Source organism: Meles meles, chromosome 11 (genome assembly GCF_922984935.1).
Source record: "Meles meles chromosome 11, mMelMel3.1 paternal haplotype, whole genome shotgun sequence".
Taxonomy (NCBI): Eukaryota; Metazoa; Chordata; class Mammalia; order Carnivora; family Mustelidae; genus Meles; species Meles meles.
The window spans coordinates 12,508,040-12,527,906 of record NC_060076.1 but is presented as its reverse complement, the minus strand read 5'-3'; the positions used below and the strand labels follow the sequence as shown (position 1 = coordinate 12,527,906).

At 45.3% G+C, this 19,867-nt stretch overlaps 1 protein-coding gene across 5 annotated transcripts in view; it reads left to right on the top strand.

The window, feature by feature from the left end:
* MRRF (mitochondrial ribosome recycling factor) overlaps positions 1-17,645 on the top strand; it is a 54,918-nt gene extending 37,273 nt beyond the window's left edge. For 2 of the 5 annotated variants that reach the window (XM_046022667.1, XM_046022666.1), the window contains exons 6-7: positions 5,486-5,645; positions 14,645-17,645. In XM_046022667.1, coding sequence (XP_045878623.1) covers positions 5,486-5,645; positions 14,645-14,722 — 238 coding nt within the window. In that variant the 3' untranslated portion in view covers positions 14,723-17,645. The remainder of the gene's footprint in view (positions 1-5,485; positions 5,646-14,644) is intronic. The other 3 variants (XM_046022663.1, XM_046022665.1, XM_046022664.1) reach the window with 2 other exon arrangements.
* Positions 17,646-19,867: the final 2,222 nt, after the last annotated feature.

Below are 19,867 nucleotides of genomic sequence, written 5' to 3'. Positions count from 1 at the left end.
TTTTTAAATGTATGCCTTCTTCTTTTTTAAGATTTATCTATTTATTTATTTATTTATTTATTTATTTATTTATTTGCACAGAGAGATAGAGAGTGAGAGAGCACAAGCAGAGGGAGCGGCAGAAGGAGGGGCAGAAGCAGGCTCCTCACTGAGCAAGGAGCCTGATGCGGGGCTCGATCCCAGGACTCTGGGCTTGTGACCTGAGCCAAAAGCAGTCGCTTAACCAGTTGAGCCACCCAGGAGTCCTGCCACTCTTACACATCTTAATTTAAATATCACTTAGTTTAAATGTCCCCCATTTTGTTCCTGGATCCCCACAGGGGACCTCGATCAGACTCCCCTCCCCTGCTAGTTATTTTCAGAGAACTCTGTATGTATTTATGTGCTTTTTAGAACTGTAACTTATTGATCAGTTGTGCATGTGTTTAATGCCTGCCTTCCTTGCCAGACAGTAAACTCATGTGTTTACTGCTACATCCCTCATGTCTGGCATCGGGGCTGGCACACAGTATATGCCCAGTAAACAGCTGTTGAGTGAAACTGTAAACTAAATGAATGAATTAGTACCAAAAAGAAAATTTCAGGGCTACATGCTGGGAGCATTTGGATTATAAAATGTACACGGGTTGTTCAATTACTAATAGGATCTCAAAAAGTCATCTTGCTGAAGCATCGATTGTTTGCGCAGTCATTTCTCTATTGATAAAAACCTCCAAGCATAAACTCTTCGTTATTTGAAGATGCCTCAGTGAGCGCCGACGTGTCAACAGCAGCAGCAAAGGCAGGGATGTCCTCTGAGTGTCTGTTCTCTACCACGCTTTTTTTTGTTTTTCTACCAGGCTTTTGTAGTGTGGATGTTCTATGTGTTCTCTCACAGAATCCTCACAAGAACTCTGAAAGGTAGATGCTAGGGTTTTTCTTGTTTGTTTGTTTTATTTTAATTTCTATTTCCAGATGAGTAGACCAAAGTCCAGAGAGTTTAAATAACTTGCTTGAGGTCCCTCAGCCCCTAGTGGTAGGCCCAGAAGTAGAGGGGAGTCAGGGGGACTAAGATTTGTAAGCCTCGGATAGAGCATCACCCCTCCCCGAGGGCCCTTCCCCTCATTAACTGGAAGAGCTCTCTTTCCGTTTGTTTTAATACATTTATAAATGGAGCCTCTGCCTTGGTTTTCTTTAAAGCCAGAGATTTGTGGTGAAAGAAGAATTTGAAAACTCCAGGCCTGCAGAACAAATTTGACCTTCGCAGCCTCCTGCCCTCTTGCCATTAGATCTCCCACCGTGCTTCTGCCTGGAAGGCCCTGTCCTCTCTTCTGCAGCAGACCAAAATGCTTCTAAGGCATTTTTCAAATCTAGAGACAGAATGAGTTGTACTTTTTTTTTTTTAAAGATTTTATTTATTTATTTGACAGAGAGAGATCACAAGTAGATAGAGAGGCAGGCAGAGAGAGAGAGAGGGAAGCAGGCTCCCTGCTGAGCAGAGAGCCCGACGCAGGACTCGATCCCAGGACCCCGAGATCATGACTTGAGCGGAAGGCAGCGGCTTAACCCACTGAGCCACCCAGGCGCCCCATGAGTTGTACTTTTCTGCTTGCTCCTCCTGCAGAAGGCCCATCCCTCTGCCCTAGCAGCACCAACGCTCTTTCTCAGTAGTGGCCGACGGGTTTGTCTCCACCACTGGGCTGAGCCTCCAGGGAAGTCGGACCAGGCCCGCCTTCTCTCCAAGCTCCTCTGCCTGGCCCGGGATCTGGCACGGACCTCGGGCCTCAGCCTGTGCTTGATGAATGAATGCACGCCAAGTGCAGAGTGAGTGCTCAGAACCAGCAGGCCGAGAGCAGAAGCCCGAGAACAAACTAGCGTGTACTCAGAGAACCCCATGCATGTGAGATGGAGATGATCAGATGTATTAATCACGGGTTTGGAAAGGAATTAAGATATTTCCATAATGTAGTATGTTTCTTTTCTAAAACAGATGTGCCCTCATTGTTTCATGAGGAAGTAATTAGGTGTATTTGATTAAACATTCATAATCGTTATCATTTATTCAGGGCTACTCTGTGCTGCTGTCTTTATGGGTGCTTTATATATGTGTTGTGTCTGCTTCTCCCCGTCACCCTGCAAAGTGTTTTTATTGTCTTCATTTTAGAGAAGAGGCATCTGAGGCTCAGAGAGATTAAGGAATTTGCCCGAGGACACTCAGCTTCTGGGTGATAGACATGGGAATGCAGCAGGTCTGGCTGGCTTCAAACCAGTGCCTTCCCATCAGCCCAGCTGCTTCTGAACTTGTTTTTGAGGTACCTTCCAGCCCAGCTTCCCGAACCAGCACACATATTCCCTTCCCCTCAGCTCTCCCTGTGCCCGCCCCCGCCCCTGCATTCAGCTCTCCATTTCCTTAGATTATCGCCCTGTACTTGCATCCTGAAGCCGAAATGCTTTTGTCAGTGACAATAATTGGATGCTATGATGTGTGGAAGCTGGTGTTAATAATACACTAATGTCACATTAATATTAATAAATACAAAGTAATACATTGTGTTAAAGTCAAATTACATATATTATGTAATTTTTATAATCATTAAAATCATAAAAATTACATATATTATGTAATTTTACATATATTATGTAATTTTTATGATTTTGTTTTCTCTTTATATAGCCTCTTACTCCTAAGATGGCTTTGAGTCCTAGTGTATATATTTTTTAAAAGATACGTTTCTTTTTCATGTAAAATGTAAATGTAACAATGTAGTGAAAAGGAAGTTCCTTAGATAAAATTTTTTATTTTACTAAAGGTTGTCGAAACAGTGGGATACCTATTTCAAATTATATATGAAATATAAGATTGAAATCGCTTTCTTTAGAGAAGTTTAAGAGGTTTCTTACAGACTTAGATTCATTTATTTTCTGCTCCTCCTAGTATTTCAGCGGGATTAAGTTTTTTGAATCGGTGGATCAAGTTTTAATTTTCCTGTTCCTTCCTTATACTGACATATGCTTTGGCAGAACTAAAAAGAGACCTAAACATGTCAGCATGATTTTTTGTTCAATGAATTAAAAACCATAAAAGTAACAAGATCTGATCCAAATCCCTAAACTCCTGACATGGTGGTTTTGCCCTTTCCAGTCCCAAGATTCATATTACTGACTTTGAAAAGCTTTCTGCCTGGAAGCAGAAGTGATGGCAGCAGGGCGTAATTTATTTGATATAGATTACAAGGGGTGGAGAGGAGGCGAAAGCACCCAGGCCAGAGATCTGGATTTGAATCCCGGTCCTGTCACTCAGGCCCTTATGCAAGTTGCTCAACATCTGTGCGCCTCGGTTTCCGCCTTGGCAGATGGGGGGATGGGAGTCTAGCTGGAAGGGTTGTTGCGAGGGGCTGCGAGGTGCGATACTTACAGTACTCACCTGGCAGAGACGGGCTTAATAATGGCAGTAATCAGGATCATTTCTATTTCGAGAATACCTTCAAATAGCTGAATCCAGAAGGATTGATTCATAATGCAGCCGGCCGCTTTGTCTTCAGAGCTCATCTTTTCTCAAAATTCTTTAATTTTTTTTTTTCTCATCCTGTCAGGGGGAAAATAACAGGTAGATGCCACTAAATCTTTTAACACCTGCTTGTCACTGCTTCACTTGGAACATATACCCAGAACGTGGGTTCGTCCTTACCAAGCAAGAAGCACACTGATTTGAGGGTCAGGAACCGTATGCCTGTGAGGTCCATTCAGGACCTGGGGGGCAGAGGAATTTTTCTAAGACTGTTGGTGCTTGAGACAGGTCGGCCTGGGTTTGGCCCAAATTTCTTGGGCTTCGTTTTCTTCATCTGTGAAATGCAGCTCAAGACCTTGCAAGACCCTCCATGGTATGGCTTTCCAGCCTCTTTTCCTGTCACTCTTATTATCTGTGCTCTAATAATTCCTCAGATGAAGCATGGTCTCTTTGCAGCTTCGAGCCTTTGTACGTGCCCTTTCTTCCTCCTGGAAGACCCCTTGGTGTGCCAGCAGAGCCAGCCTGCCCTCCTTCCTAGTGTGTGTGTTAGTCAGGACGGGGTGGGTTATGCTACAGTAACAGGCAACCCCCAAGTCTCCATGGCTTGGCACAGCCGTCTGCTTCTGGCCCCGGCTGCGTGATGGACGCTGTTGATCGTGGTCGCTCTGGGACCCACGCCGATGGGAGCTCCATCTCCACTTGTACTGCGGCGAACAGGAACAAATGTGCTGGAGGCCACACTGGCTTCTAACGCTCCTGCCCCGAGGTGACCCCCTTCATTTCTACTCACATTTCATTGACCAGTGCAAGTCATGGCGCCCCACCAAACTTGAGAGGGGAGGGGAAAAATGCCTTCCTACTGGGGAAGCTAAGAACCAGAACACTAGTGACCAGACCCAAAGAGTCCCGCATTTTGGGATTATTTCTCCAGGAGCCTCTTCCCTCACTGTGCCGCCTGCCCGAGCTCGGACGGTTGCTGGCGCATCAGTGGAGCTGCCTTAGTGTTCCTGTGGCTTCCCTCCCCACGCCACGTCCCACACGCCCATTGTAAGTGCCTCTTGGCTTGCCTCTCCCCTTGGCTGAGCTCCCTCGGTCAGTATTCACCGCAGTACCCTCGTGTCCGCCCCGGCTGTGGTTAGTGAGTCGTCCTCACTGTGTAGAGGACGAAGAAACAAAGGCAGAGCAAACTCACGGGTCACTTTGCTGGGTTGTTGTGATGAGTGAAGGTAAAATAAGAATAATAAAAAGTGCGTCCGGTAGTCATAAGGGCCAGCTTAGGAAGTGCTTGTGGCAGGGGCTTGTAGGAGGCCCTCCTTGTGCTCATGCTCGTGCTCATGGTGGTGAGAGGAAGAGGAAGGGAACAGTGGAAGGAGCTGACATCCAGTAAGCACTCACACGTGCCAGACCCTCTTACGGCTTCTTGGCGGAAGTTAACTGGTGCGGCGGTTCTCACATGTTGGGACTCATGTTGTGTCTTGGTCAGTTTTCAAGTGATTCATCAGTAATTTGCTATAATCATTAGTAGGATTCTGAAGATTGCAACTTGACTTGTTTCAGGTGATTTAGAGATTGTATGGTGCAATTTCTGTGGTGCTCATTTGCGCTGCATCTCTAGTGAGAGAGGAGGGGGTAGAATTGCTTCCTTTTGTTGAGCCGTTCACATGGGCCAGGGTCAGCGCTAAACAGTTTATACATGCACCCTGTCTTAACACCTTCACACCATCTCCATCGTACTCTGAGGGGACAAGTCAGTCACGCATGTGGTAAGTGGCCAGGGTGCGCTGGCTCAAGTTTTCAGCAGTCCTCTTACTGGCTGTCCTCACCTGACTCTCCAGGAACATCACTGGACCCCGAGCACACCCCGGGCATGCTTCAGGAACGTAAAGATCATCACGATGGAGAGCAGAACTAGCAGACAGAGTGATACTAAATTCTCAGCTAGCAGCTAACGTGTGGGATGATTTTGTTGAATGTTTTTGTGTTTTGTTTTTTAATCAGAGTAACCAGAGAGCACAGGGAAATGCTGGTGAAACTGGCCAAGCAGAACACCAACAAGGCCAAGGATTCCTTACGGAAAGTTCGTACCAATGCAATGAATAAGCTGAAGAAATCAAAGGACAAGGTCTCGGAGGACACCATTAGGCTCATAGAGAAACAGGTACTGTTGCCAGCAGACGTGGTACTTGTGCGTCTGACCCAGGGAACCACCTGGTCATGTGTGAAGAGAGGAAGACTAAAACAGAATACCCCTGATTCGTTCCTTGACATGATGAGGGTTGGCCGAGTCTCTGTTCTGGGCTCAGCCCTGGGAATGTGGAGGAAGAGAAGACGCTGTTGGCTCTTCCCTGGGTTCCAGGCTCCGTGCTGAACACTTTCTATCCTTTCATTTTCCTTGTTGCTACGCAGTTGTGAAGGAGGTCCTGAGGAAACTGAGGTTCGGAGCAGCTAAATAATTTGCTCCAGGTCACATGCGGGTCCAGAAGAAATGGATCCCAGAGCAGGCAGACTAACTTCAGAGCTGGACGCCGATGCTCTCGTGTGCAGGTGTGGTGGCTTGTCTGGGTGCGGGCAAATGAGGACTTAGCAGAGTTCCTACTGTGCTGAGAGGTAGCACTCGAACAGCCTGCAGTGAAGTAGAGATTGGGGACAGGTTAGATAACACGTGCAGAGGTGTGCTGTGTAAAAGAATGTCACGCGAGTGGGTGGTTGCTGCGTGAAGATGGCTGAGGCTCGGGAGTGGACAGACACAGCAGCCAGCTGGGGTTGGTGAGAGCGGGGCTTGGAGACCTGGCTGAGCAGCTGGACCTCCAGCCTGTCCAGACTCTCCCACACTGGCTGTGCAGCTCTGCCAGTTGTCTCTGAGCACGCCAACGCTGCATGACGGACCACCTCATAGCTCAGTGATTTACAGTACCAGCCTTTATTTCTTGGTCTCCTTTCTGTGGGTCAGCTGGGGAGTTGCTGTCCTAGGCTGGGCTCAGTGGGCTTGGCTCCCGGCTCCAGATGTTGGATTGGGTTCAAGTCTGCTTTATCTTTCTCTCAATCTTCTGGAGTCAGTAAGCTTCCCAGGACGTCTTATTGTATCTTGTTTTACCTTTTCTCTTTTTCTCTTCTTATTTTTTTGGGGGTGGGGTTATTTATTTGTCAGAGAGAGAGAGATGGGGAGCACAAGCTGGGGTAGCGGCAGGCAGAGGGAGAAACTGAACAAAGAACCCAATGCGGGACTCAATCCCAGGACTCTGGGATCATGACCCAAGCCGAAGTCAGATGGCTTAACTGACTGAGCTACCCAGGCATCCCCCGCAGGACATCTTTTCAACAGCAGATGCCAAGAACATAAGCCCAACCATTCAAGTACATTTGAAGTACCTCTTGGTACATCACATGGGCCAAGCCTAGTAGCACCAGGACAGAGAAATATCTAAGTCTGTGGAGGTCTAGGGGAGGGTATGAAGATTTGTTGAACAATGATCGAATCCACCACAGCATTACGATAACTTAAGGAGTTTATAAAAATACAGGTTTCTGGGACCCCACGCCCAGATTGGGGCCCTGCAGATTTGCATTTTTAAATGCTCCCCAGGTGATTCTGATTCGGTAAGTCCTGGAAAGATTTTTTTTTTTTTTCCAGACAGTGGGGAGTTCACATCTGTGTTTATGAAAGCTGACTATGGTGGCTGGGTAGAAGACAGATTGTAAGGATCAAGAGGGGAAGCAAGGAGGCCAGGGAGGCTGTTGTAGAAATCCATCCAGGAAATGGCAGCCTGAACCTGAGTGGTACTGGTGGAATTAAGATAGGAAGATGGATTTACCAGTATTTAGGAGATAGAATCATGTTTAGCATAACATGAAGGGCTTTGCCCAAAGCCTCTACATTCACCACAAAAGCATTATTTCAGAAGATTGAGTGTGAGTGTGGGCAGGCTGGGGAGTAAGGAGGCAGGGAGCATGAGCGCTGTTAGAGGGACATCTGGAGGAGGCCGTAAATTGACTAACTGCTCCCCTTCTCCTGGACCAGCAGTTAGAATGCCAGTTGTAGACCAGCCCTAACAATCACCTAGGAAAAAATTTTAGATGGATGCCTGGGCTCTGCTCCTGCCTCTGCTGATTTTTAGTAGGTCTCCCCAGGAGTGTACACTTTCTAAAAGCTCCCCAGATAAATCTGCAAAAGCAGACACAGATGGTAATTAAGGATCTAGAAGCCTTATGGTGTATCCCTGTGATACCAGAGTTAGATCAGGGTAGTTCTGCACTTGATATCCTGTGACCTTGGGGACATTACTTGACTCCTTGGAGTCTGTTCTGTAGAAAGGGATTTGTAATTCCTACTGCAAAGGGTTGCCCTGGACATGCTAGAAGCACCATTGGAGTGTCTGGCAGCTGGACCCTCGGAGCTCCCTTCTTACCTTCCTTGTGCCCTCCTCTGGCCCTGCACCAGCTCGAAGAGGTTCCTGGATTAGGCTGGTCTTCTCTGAGCACCAGTCAGGCCGTGTAGCAGTCTGTCCTTGGCCCCAGCTGGGCCAGCTCATGGTCCGTCCCTGGGGACCCCATCTCTGCTGTCAACACTTGACATTTCCCGTGCTTCTTTGCGGTAAGCCGTGGACCTTGCGAAAGTGCCAGGCACTCCTCACTCAGCAAGACTGTGCCTCTGCCTCAGGGGCCAGAGCCCACGTTCCCTGGAAAGGGAAGAATGATCAGATGAACAGTACTCTTGGTCAGACCCATGTGACCAAGACACGGCCAGAATCTTTCACATGAGCACCTCGCGTTTCACCTTCCTCCTCGGATTAGATTTGTTTCCTCAGTGCTTATTTCTGTTGATTGTTGTTATTTTTCAAAGGGAAAATAACTTTATTAGTTTTTTCTGATACTAAGCCGTACATATTAGTGTAAATTTGTTTTGATTCAGAGAGAGTAATTGCAACTTCATCACCCAGAGATGACCACTGTTAATATTGTAGCGCAGAGCTACATGCCATCTCTGTGAGGACGTGTACTATTACAAGAGATCACAGTGTATGCACATAACGTACCCAGGGCAGTAATCTTTATTATCCAAGACATTATTATTTAAAGATGAGTTCTTACCATCACTGTTAATAACTGCCTTTACTGTCATTTATTAAAAGTGGAGTGAGAAAATCTTCAGAAGACAGGCTTGTGCACACTTTATTTTGTTCTTTTTCCCTGACAGGAGACACCAAGCTGGAGTTTTGAGTATGTGGTTTTTGTTTTTGTTTTTTAAATAAGCAAAGCAGGGGGCTGATTGTTGTTTTATCAAAATTTTAAAAATTTATTTGTTTACTTTGTTCCTGATTATCCGAGTAATGTATGCTTACTGTAGAAAATGTAGAGAGTTCAGAAGACTGTTTTAAAAACATGGGGGAAAATTCACACCATAAACCCACATTGCAGAAGCAACTGCATTTTGCAGTATTTTTAACATTTTGCAGTATTTCTGCTTTCCTCCTTCTTTTTTTTAACTACATAGTATTTAACATGGCTGAGTATGTAGTGTGCATATGGTTTTGTACTTGGCTTTTTATTTTCTGTTTAGCATTAAAACCATTAGCATTTTCTCGTGTCTTAAAAAACTGTCTGTAAACAGTCATTTCTGATGGTTGCAAAATAGTCCGTCTTGTGGTTATGCCATAATTCACTTTCATAAGCCTCTTGTTGGACATCTAGTTTGTTTAAACTTTTTTGTTATAAATAAGGTTGCAATGAATATTTTTATACATAAATCTTTGTTGAGATCATTTCCCTAGGATAGAGTCCCAACTGTGGAATTATTGCACAAGGGGAGTGCATATTCTTAAGATTCCTGGTATGTACCGCCTACATCACTTACAAGGGTTTTTAGAATATGTGTATTTTTTAAAATTTCTATCTTTTCTAATCTGTAACATTTGAACCCAGAATTTTTAATGTGAGCTTGAAGTGCTGCTGACCTTAGAAGTATTGCTTTTACTTCTATACACCACAGAAAGATTAAGTTAGTTTTTATGTAAATCTATATAGCCTTTCTAAAGGATAATATAGCAGTATATACCAAAATCCATGTATTTCTGACTCAGAGGCTTAAGAATTTATCCAAAGTAAATTGTCAAGAAATCTTACCTACAGAGGCGTTTGTTGATGTATTATATAGAATAGCAGAAAATTAAAAACTCTCTAAATTTCTGACAGTGGGAAAATAAATTGTTTTATATCCATATAGAGGCGGTTTTAAAAATATTTTGCTGGGGTGCCTGGGTCGCACAGTTAAGCGTCCGATTCTTGGTTTTGGCTCAGGTTGTGATCTGAGCGTTATGAGATCAAGCCCCATGTTGGGCTCTGCACTAAATGTGGAGTCTGCTTGAGACTCTCTCCCTCTCCCTCTGTACTTCCCCTCCATGCTCTCTCTCTCTCTCTCAAATCTTTAAAAAAATTTTTTGCAGGGGCACCTGGGTGACTCAGTTGGTTAAGCATCTGCCTTTGGCTCAGGTCATGATCTGGGGGTCCTGGGATCGATCCCCATGTCTGACTCCCTGCTCAGCAGGGAGTCTGCTTCTCCCTCTCCCTCTGCTCCCCACTCATGCTCACTTGTTCTCTCTCTCTCAAATAAATAAAATCTTTAAAAAGTATTTTGCAAACATGGTAAATTTCTTTTGGAATTAATTTTTTTAACGTAGGTCACATAACAATATTATAATATGACTCCATTTTTGTGATGAAAATTTTCATCATAAAAGGATTGGCAGCTTGGGAGTGCCTGGCTGGCTCAGTCAGTAGAGCACATTGCTCTTGATCTTGGGGTTGTGAGTTCAAGCCCCATGTTGATTGTAGAGATTACTTAAAAATAAAACCTTAAAAAAAAAAAAAAAAAGATTGACAGCTTCTCTACTTGAGAACGTCAATGGTGGTCATTTGAGGCAATGGGATTATGAACAATTCCAATATTACTCTTCGTAGGATTTTTTTTAATGTTCCCAAATTCTTTTGAGGTCAGATTTTTAAAAAACTATATTCTAAAATGTTTTTTCTTTGGTGTATAAAAACGAAGGCATTGAGTTATAGATTCTATCCCTAGAGTCACGTCTGACACCCCCCCACACACACACCCAACTTCCCATCCTGCAGCCCAGACCAGCTCTGCTGAGGAAGCACCACGGCCTCCCACTCGGGACTCTGACATCTGCCGGCCTGCTGTTTCACCTTTGCTTCAGTTTACTATAAATGGGCCTGCTGAGCATTAAAGCGCTTGGCAGAAACACCAGTAGATCTGGCCAAGATCCTTTCACTGCCGCCTTTTTCTGAGAAACCTGCTGCTCTGCAGTGGAGCTGGGTGCTAGTGGGCTTGATGGAGGGAAGGGCTCCTGGCGGTCAGGCAAGCAGGCAGGGAGGCTGGGCTGGGTCAGGCAGTGGGTGTTCTGAGCCAGGCCTCAGGGAGGCAGACTTGCTGCCCGCCTGCCCCCTCCGTGCACTGTGCCTCCCCCTTTCCTGTCTCCACCTTTTACGTCCCTGAGCGAGAAAAGAGTGAATGTGATGATGATGATGACGATGAAGATGGTGATGATAAGAGGCAGATGAAAATGGAAAGGGCCCTTGCTGTGGAGTCAGGCAGGCCTGACTGGTTCAAATCTCAGGTCTTTGACTTCTCGGCTACGAAGGTGAGTAAATGGCTTCACCTTTTGAGCTTCTGTCTCCTCATCTGTAAGGTGGGAGGAGGGGTGTGCATCTCCCAGGTTTGGTGCGAGGACCAGATGACACACATACTTTCAAGTGGCTGGTGTGGTTGCCGGTCCTCGGTAATTGTCCACCCTGCTTGTCCCATTCCTTTCCCCTCCCTTTGACTTTGAATATGGGGCTGGGATTGACCGTTGGAATGACCCTCACACAGCTTGCCTGGGGTGAGGAAGGACTAGGCCAGCTGCTGGGGACGCTTCACAGGGAGCAGCAGCACCAAACTGGCCTTCGAGGTGTGTGAGTTCCTGGCTCAGTCACGCCACTGACTTTCTAACGTGACCTTGGGCAGATTAGTTAACATTTACACCTTGGTTTATTCCTCTGTAAAATGGGATAATGCCCGTCCCACCTGCTAAGGCAGGTTATGTGTGGTTGTTGGATTTGGACAAAACCCTTTGCATATGCCATGTATGACTGTGCGGCTGTCAGGTGAAATAGTCAAATAGTCACAGTTTTTTAAAGGGACATAGTCACAGCATTTCATAGGTTTTGAGGGTTATGTGCAATAAGGTGTATAAAGTTTTTAGCCTAGTGCCCGGCACATAGTAATACTCGGTAAGAGGGAGATATTGTTGGTGCTGTTCTCGTTGTTAGTCATCATTTTATTTTTTTTTAAGATTTTTTATTTATTTTAGAGGGAGAGGGTGCATGTAAGAACAGGGGGAGGGGCAGAGGGAGAGAGAGAACCTCCAGCAGACCCCCCGCTGAGTGCAGAGCCTGAGTCAAGACTTGATCTCATGACCCTGAGGTCATGACCTGAGCCAAAATCAAGAGTCGGATGCTCAACCGACTGAGCCGCCCTGGCACCCCATGTTCATCATCATTATTTAAGAAGTCCGATAAAGATGGAAAAGATGAACTTGCTAGCAGACTGTCCCCAAGGGCAGTCTGTGCCTATAATTTGGTAGAAAGTTAGTAAATATTTTCATTAATTGATTAATTTGAAAAGAAGTCAAGAAGTGATAATAAAAATCAGAGTAGGACAAGCAGCATTTGCATAGCAAATAACCAGTTTAAACTGTGCTTGCATAGTCACGAACACATTCAGTCCTCACAACTACTCTCTGAGGAAGGGACCGGCATCCCCACCTGATAGATGAGGAAACTGAGATTCAGGAGCTTACACACTTACTCCGCCGAGAGTGTAACCCAGCACCCACATTATCACGCTGTTAGCCTAGATACTCTTCCTCTCCCCAGTCCCCATTCCTGTCTCCACACAGCCCTCGTGCCATTGTTCCGGAGTAGGCTTGCTGGAGTGAGTGCTGCTGGGCGTCATGCACCTGCCGTGCAAGGCAGCTGCTCTGCATGGGGATGGCAGCATCTTCAGGGTCTCTGGCCCAGTGAGGAGGGACCAAGCAGCCATTCGGAGCCCAGCCGCTCTTCCAGCACGCCCAGCAGCCGCCAAAGCCGTGCCTTCCACCCGCTGCAAAATGTGCAGCTGTTGCTATGGCGAGAGCCTGGTTGTCTCCCTGCCTGGGACCAATTGCTCCAAGTCCTTTTTTGTTTACCCTTTCCAGTGCATTTAGTTCCTAGTTCTTGGCCAAGGCCTGTGGTCTGCAAATCAAGATGTCAGGCAGCCCCTGTGCCACTGAGCACACAGATCCTGGGCACCATACTTAAAGGCTTCCTGTCTTTGGTCCTTTTAGACATAGGAGGGAAGCTGCAACACATTAAATTGTATTGTATTTTGTTGCTCACTTTTAGTGCATGTTTATTTTTGAAAATTTGGAAAATACAGAAGAGCACAGAGAACTTCAATAATTATTTATTTAGTAAATATTTCTTGAGCATTTGCTATACACTAGGTCTTTTGCAAGATATGACAGACAGGGACATGAATAATATATTACCTATCTTCCCATCCCTAAAAGATAAACACTATTAATATTTCACATTTCCTTCCATTTTTAAGAGATATGCTTTTTTTTTTTACATGTCTGATATCATTTCTACTACGTATATGCACAATTTTGTATCCTGCTTTTTCTTTAAAGGTAACATGAGGGGCGCCTGTGTGGCTCAGTGGGTTAAAGCCTCTGCCTTCCACTCAGGTCATGATCCTGGGGTTCTGGGATCAAGCCCCGCATCAGGCTCTGCTCAGCGGGGACCCTGCTTCCCCCTTTCTCTCTGACCGCCTCTCTGCCTACTTGTGATCTCTGTCTGTCAAATAAATAAAATCTTTAAAAAATATATATATAACATGAGCATTTTCCCATGATATTATAAAGAATATCTTGAAATATTATTTCTTTTTTTCTGATTACAAAAGCAATCCATACTTGCTGTAAGCATTCACACATTTCAGAAATATGTACTGGAATGTTACTCATATTTATACCCTTTTGGGTATATGTATTCTACTACTTCCCTGTTCTGTCACTTTAGATTTTCTGATTTTTCATTATTAAAAATAAAGCCTAGATAGGGGCACCTGGATGGCACAGTCAGTTAAGCATTGACTCTTGGTTTTAGCCCTATTTGTGATTGGTTTTGGCTTGGGGCGTGATCTCAGTCGTGAGATCAGGCTCCATGGTCAATGTGGAGTCTGCCTGAGACTCTCTCCCTCTGAACCTTCCCCACTTGCTCTCTAAAATAAATAAATCTTAAAAAAAAAAAAAAAAAGCCTAGATAAATATCTTTGCATATGGAACTTTAGAATTTTTTTTCAGATTCATTCATGTGGTAATTTCCCAGTTGAGAGATTTGGGGGGTTAATAAATGATATGGACATTTGCATCAATTTGAATTCCTATCATTGCTATACGAGCTTATTCATTTGACCATGACTTTCTGGCATGGAATGTTGTCATTAAAAACTACAACATCAAACTTCGTTAACTACAGTAACTCAATTATATCTTGTTTTAATTGGTGTTTCTTCATTGTCTGTTGAATTTTCCATGTTTGTTAACCAGATGTATTTCTTGTTTTTTCAAGACTTCTTTTTTTTTCCCCCACTTAACTACTAGGATCTTGATAGTCTTACCAGTTAGTATGAGGGCTTTACACAGCAGAGTGTCTGAGATGTAGGAAATTATAGAGGGTCATTAGGTGACCGGCAAGGCTGACTTCTCTGTATTCTGTAATGATAGTTAAGAATTTGGGACTGTGGAATCAGACTACTGGGGATTAAATTTCATCATTGCTACTTTCAGCTGTGTATCCTGACAAGTGGCTCTAACTGCCTCAGTTTCCTCATCTGTGAAATGGGGATAATGATAGTATCTATCTCATGGGGCTGCTGTTGGGAATCAGTAAGAGTGTGTATATAAAGTTCTTAGCACAGTGCCTGGCTGGGACGAAATAATGTGAGATTTTGTCACCATCAGTATTTCCCAGATAACTTTTACATAGTTTTGGAATAGTTTGTCCCCCTCCCCTTCGCCAGCCCCAGTTACCGGGCCGTCTCATTCTGTGTTCCTGCAGATCAGCCAAATGGCCGATGACACCGTTGCAGAGCTGGACAGGCATCTGGCAGTGAAGACCAAAGAACTCCTTGGATGAGAGTCCCCCACCGGGGCAGCAGTACTCCAGAGCCAGTTTCTGGTGGATCCCATGGGTGGCAGATTGGCCCCTTTCTTCTCTGTCCACACAGAAGGCTGTTACCATGTGGTTATCAGTCTTTGTGAGGCTCAGGCTTCTAGTGGGACATCCCGACTTGGGCACTCTCTTCCTCCTGTTCCCTGTCCACCCCATTCTGCTCTGGCCCTCTGCCTTGGGAGGCCCTCAGAGAGTACCAGCTGTGACAGGTGGCCTCTACTTAGGGCATTTGCCCTGATGGTGACATTGCCAAGCGACTGGGACTATCAACAGGCTCATCAGCGGGCTCAGCACATCTATTTCTCATCTCGGGAGCCTCCTTTTCAGTTGGTTGGGCCCCATTCCCGGCTTTGAACCCTGGGCTGATGTGGGCCTTCGCCTGCGACTGGATCCCTTTGCTAGAGGCCTGTTTTTAACCGAACAATAAAATCAAAATCAACTGGAAAGAATAATCACCACAAAGGACAGGATAGTCCGGATTCCTGTTCTCTGAGGACCCGTATGTAAAGCCACCGGAACAATACTTTTGCCTCTGAGTCACACGTGCTCTTTTCTCTGCCTGGACCGTCGTGCCTCTGCTGGCCTACCTGGCCGGTCCTGGTCAAGGACCAGCTTGGGTATCACCTCCTCTGGAGTCTTCCCTTCCCCCCAGCCCGGGACTCGCGTTATTGACTGTCAGCACTGCCCACTGCTTTTAACTGCACGTTCACTAGTCTTTGTGATAATTAGTCTGAACATCTTTGTTTTCCTCAGAACCTGGCATAATGCCTAGACCATAGTAGGCCTTCAAATGTGTTGTAAATGAATTGTACAAAGTAGCTGCTCAGCAAATACTGCCTGCTTTTCCTTTCGTTCCCGTCATAACACCATCACTCTGTCATTTTCCACTCTTGCCTTTGTCCTCGACATTTACTTGGTAATGAGATAGGTTTCCTGCAAGGCCTGCCTGTTGTTGACAGACGAGTGCTTTGTTGTGGCTTATCTTTGGGTACTGGGTAAGGGTTTTTTTCTTTCTGGTAATATTCTTTTCTTTTTTCTCTTCTCTGCTCTTTTCTTCTCTTTTCATTCTCTCATTCATAACATACAGCTGGAGACAGTTCTAGGCATCATCTTTAATCTTGGTAAACCTGCAAGATAATGTATTATCTTCATTTTATAAATAGGAAAACTGAGACTTGACAATATTAGATAAACCCCAAAGTAACAAGCCTAGTAAGTGATAGAGGGTTTCATTATTCATTGTCAGACTCATTTTGCAGAGACAGGGGAGCTCAAGAGAGGTTAAATTTCTTGCCCAGGGTTACATAGCTAGCAAGTGGCTGAGCTGGGATTCAGACTGACGCCTGATCTGAAGCTTGTGTTCTTCCCACGGCATCCTGCAGCCTTCGTGAACGTTCAGTGAGCACCGACTGTGTGTCAGGTACCGTGCTCCATGATGGGCATGCAAAACTGCATAAGACATGACCTCTGTCTTGGAGGGATACATGGCATGCTGGACTAAGTCGTTAACCACAGTGTCTCGGGTGGAAGATAGGAAGTTCATTCCCGTCTTGCCAGATGTCTGCCTTTAGAGTGGAATGACTTGGGCAGCTCGGGGCCTGGCTGCACTCCTTCGAAGCAGCACCCGACTTTTCTTTGCTGTCTGACTCCTCTCAGATCCCGTCCCTCGCGGGAAGTCTGCTCTTCACCCTCTGCTTGTCCTGGTAGAGCACAGTGTACACAAGCCGGTTGGGGTTCAAGGTCAGAATCAGGTCAAAAATGAAAGAAGCTAACCTAATCTCCTGCCCCGCTTACCTGTCCTCAGTCCAGCCCCACTCACCAGCCCTGAGTAGCCATCGCACGATCAGAAGTCAGGTGGGGGAAGAACAGGGATAGACGCAGCAATCAAGGGGCCGTTTTTGGGGTAAGCCACATGGCGGGGGCATGGCCGAAATCCCCCACTCACAGCAAATGTGCTTCTCAAAGATGCAGGATTTTTTAATAAACAGAGGAAATGATAAATTATGTTGTAACTCCACTCCAAAGGAATTTGGTTCTTAACAGCCAAATCCTCTGTAGTCTTTAAATAAACAAAAACTTATTTGGTGAACAGACGGGGTTGGGGAGGGGTTGGAAAATGAAAGATTTTCTGTACTTGGGTCCCACATGTCAACAATTTCTCTCCTGTGTGTATGTTGGCCAAAGCTGTATATCATGATAAATGAATAAAGGAAAACCTCGAGCCCAGGGCAGTCAGACAGCTCAGCAAATGGCTTTCAGCTGATTGCTGTATTTCAGTTGACATTTATCAAAGAGTTTCTCTGTTCTTCTGTGTCGGGCCGCGGTGGTGGCAGGGACCAGGATGGGACTACCTGTTCGGGTCTGCTGAGTAATGAGCAATGCTGGAGCAATGCCTTCTCCCTTTCTCCTTCCTTGAACCTCTTTCTTTCAAAAGGAAAAGCTGCGGATGGAAATTCCTACCCTCGCCAGAAGGATTAACCTCCTCCTTCATTCAGCTCACCAGCTTTCCAAGTCCCATGAAACATACAGGCCAAAGAGACTTCAAAAACTTTTGCCTGTTTGTTTTTACTTTTTTACATGCTCGTGTGTGTGTGTGTTTTAGAAGTTACAAAAGAAACTGAAATATAAAAAGTTAGACCAACTTCCCAACCTTACTCCCCTTTAATGATTAGATGTGTATCCCTCCAGACCTGTATATGTACATAATTTTTAAAATGCAGAGGACGAAACAATTCTGCTCATATTGTGAAGCTTGCTTTTTTTTTTTTTTTTTTTAACCCAACAACACATGATGGCCATCTACTCATATGTGAACCCGGAGATACAACTCACCCCCTTTTTCAGGGCAGTGTGCTATTCCATATTATGGATGTACCTTAACTTACTTCACTGCTATCCCTATGATATATTTTTTAAAGATTTTATTTATTTATTTGACAGCGAGAGACATAGTGAGAGAGGGAACACAAACAGGGGGAGTGGCAGAGGGAGAAGCAGGGTTCCACCGAAGCAGGGACCCCAATGTGGGGCTCGATCCCAGGACCCCCAGCCGGCTCATGACCTGAGCCAAAGGCAGACACTTAATGACTAAGCCACCCAGGTGTGCCGCCCCCGTGATATTTTAAAAAATCATTTTATAGGGGTGCCTGGGTGGTGCAGTCAGTTTGGGTGTCTGACTCTTGGTTTCGGCTTAGGTCTTGATCTCGGAGTCATGGGATTGAGCCCTATGTGGGGCTCCAGGCATGAATCTGCTTGGGCCTCTTTCTCCCTCTCCCTTTGCCTCCTGACCCACCCCCCTCAAATACATAAGTGAATCTTGAAAAAATCATTTTATGTGCATTGGAGGATGTTTTCATTTAAAGACGACTTTCTTGCTTTTTGAGAAAAAAGAACCTCTATTCTAAGTTTATCTGTTTTGATGAATTTTACCTACTTTTCCTCAACCTCAGACTAACCTTTACTGCATGCCTACCGTAGAGCAGGTCCCATGCCTGACGCTTCACATGAGTTACTACAGTTAAACTTCTGAACAGTGTCAGCTGGTGTCACTACTGCTCCTACCTGCTTACATACGAGAAAACCGAGGTTCGGAATGGGCATTCAGCTTGTCCAAGGTCACACAGCTGTTCAGTGCCAGAGTGCAGTTTGAAACTCAGATCTGACTTTAAAGTCGGTCCTTAATCGGTGCACTTCAGTTGGTAAGTCTTCAAGAAAGCTTACTCAAAATGCACTGCTCCAGGCGCCGAAGGTGATAGAAGCAGAAAGCCCCCCTCATAAAACCAGGAGCTATTTCTAATAAAGGTGTGTGTGGAACGCTGCGTGGGAGGTGGCACACCGTAAACACAGAAGGGATGACGGCGCAGGTTTATATTTGCATATTTCCACCTCCCACCTGTTGAGCAGACTCCACTAGAACTTGAAAGAGAACGAACGGATAATGACAATAACGACAGGAATCGCGTCGATGGCACGATTAACTAATCCTGGCTTGGTCCCTTTCAGTTTTCAGAGTGCTCCTACATCGTCTATCCCCTTGAAAGCATTGAGTGAAGCTTTTCAGTTTCTTTTGCTCTAATACGTGGTCAGTTTCCGTGATGTGCACTAAGGGTATAGTCTTTGTTTGGGGGGGGTGTACAAATTTTGATATGTACACGGGAAATGTAGTTTATAGATTCTGTTAGGTTTTCTGTATTCTTTTTCAGCCTTTCGGTGTGTTTCAGTCTCCTGTTACTAGCATTCGTATTTCTTCTTGCACTTCCTGTAATTTCTGCTGGATGCCTTGCTGCGAGTTGTCTGGTGCCCAGAGAGCCTGACTCTGCTCGTCTTCGTCTCACTCGGTGCTTGGAGTCTGAGTTCTGTCTTGTTCTCTATCAAGTACCCAGCCCCCACTTGCTTCTTGTTTACATTTGCTTGGTGTAGCTTTCCCGTTCCTTTATTTGTAGGTTGCTAAATGACTGTTCTAGGTGTGGTTTCTGTTTTGGAGCTGGGTTTTGTTCTGTGATCCATTTGGAAGCTCCTTTAAAAAATGACCTCTATCTTTAATTGTGACAAAATATCCGTAACCTTTGCCGCCTTAACCATTTGTAAGCACGCAGTTCAGCAGGAGCACGTACAGTCACATCGTGCAAGGAGGAGACCTCCAGAACCCTCTCTGTTTTTGTGTCTGGCTTCTTTCACTCAGCACAGCTTCCTCCAGGTTCATCCACATCGTAGCAGGTGTCAGAACGTCTTTCCTTTTTGAGGCTGAATAGTGTTCCATTGCATGTATGCATGAAACGCCGTTTCTTTTAGGAGGTGACCAAACTCATTCACATGTACTGAAGATCCTGAAATGTTAAGAAGCCTACAGGTCCTCTTCTTCTTCTTCTTCTTTTTTTTTTTTTTTTTTTTTTTGCATGTAGTATTAATGCTAGGTGGTTGGGTGTCTGAACTCTTAGCAGATGAGTGGCTAGAGGTGTTAGGCTGAGGAGAAGGGTTGCTTCTGCTCAGAGAAGGCTCACTGCTTGTTGAAGGAACAAAGAAGCGGCGATCCCTGTCTCTCATATTTCTCTGTTTTAGTCTTTGTTTTAATTTGTCACATGCTGTCAGGTTAGCTCAAGCTCAGACATA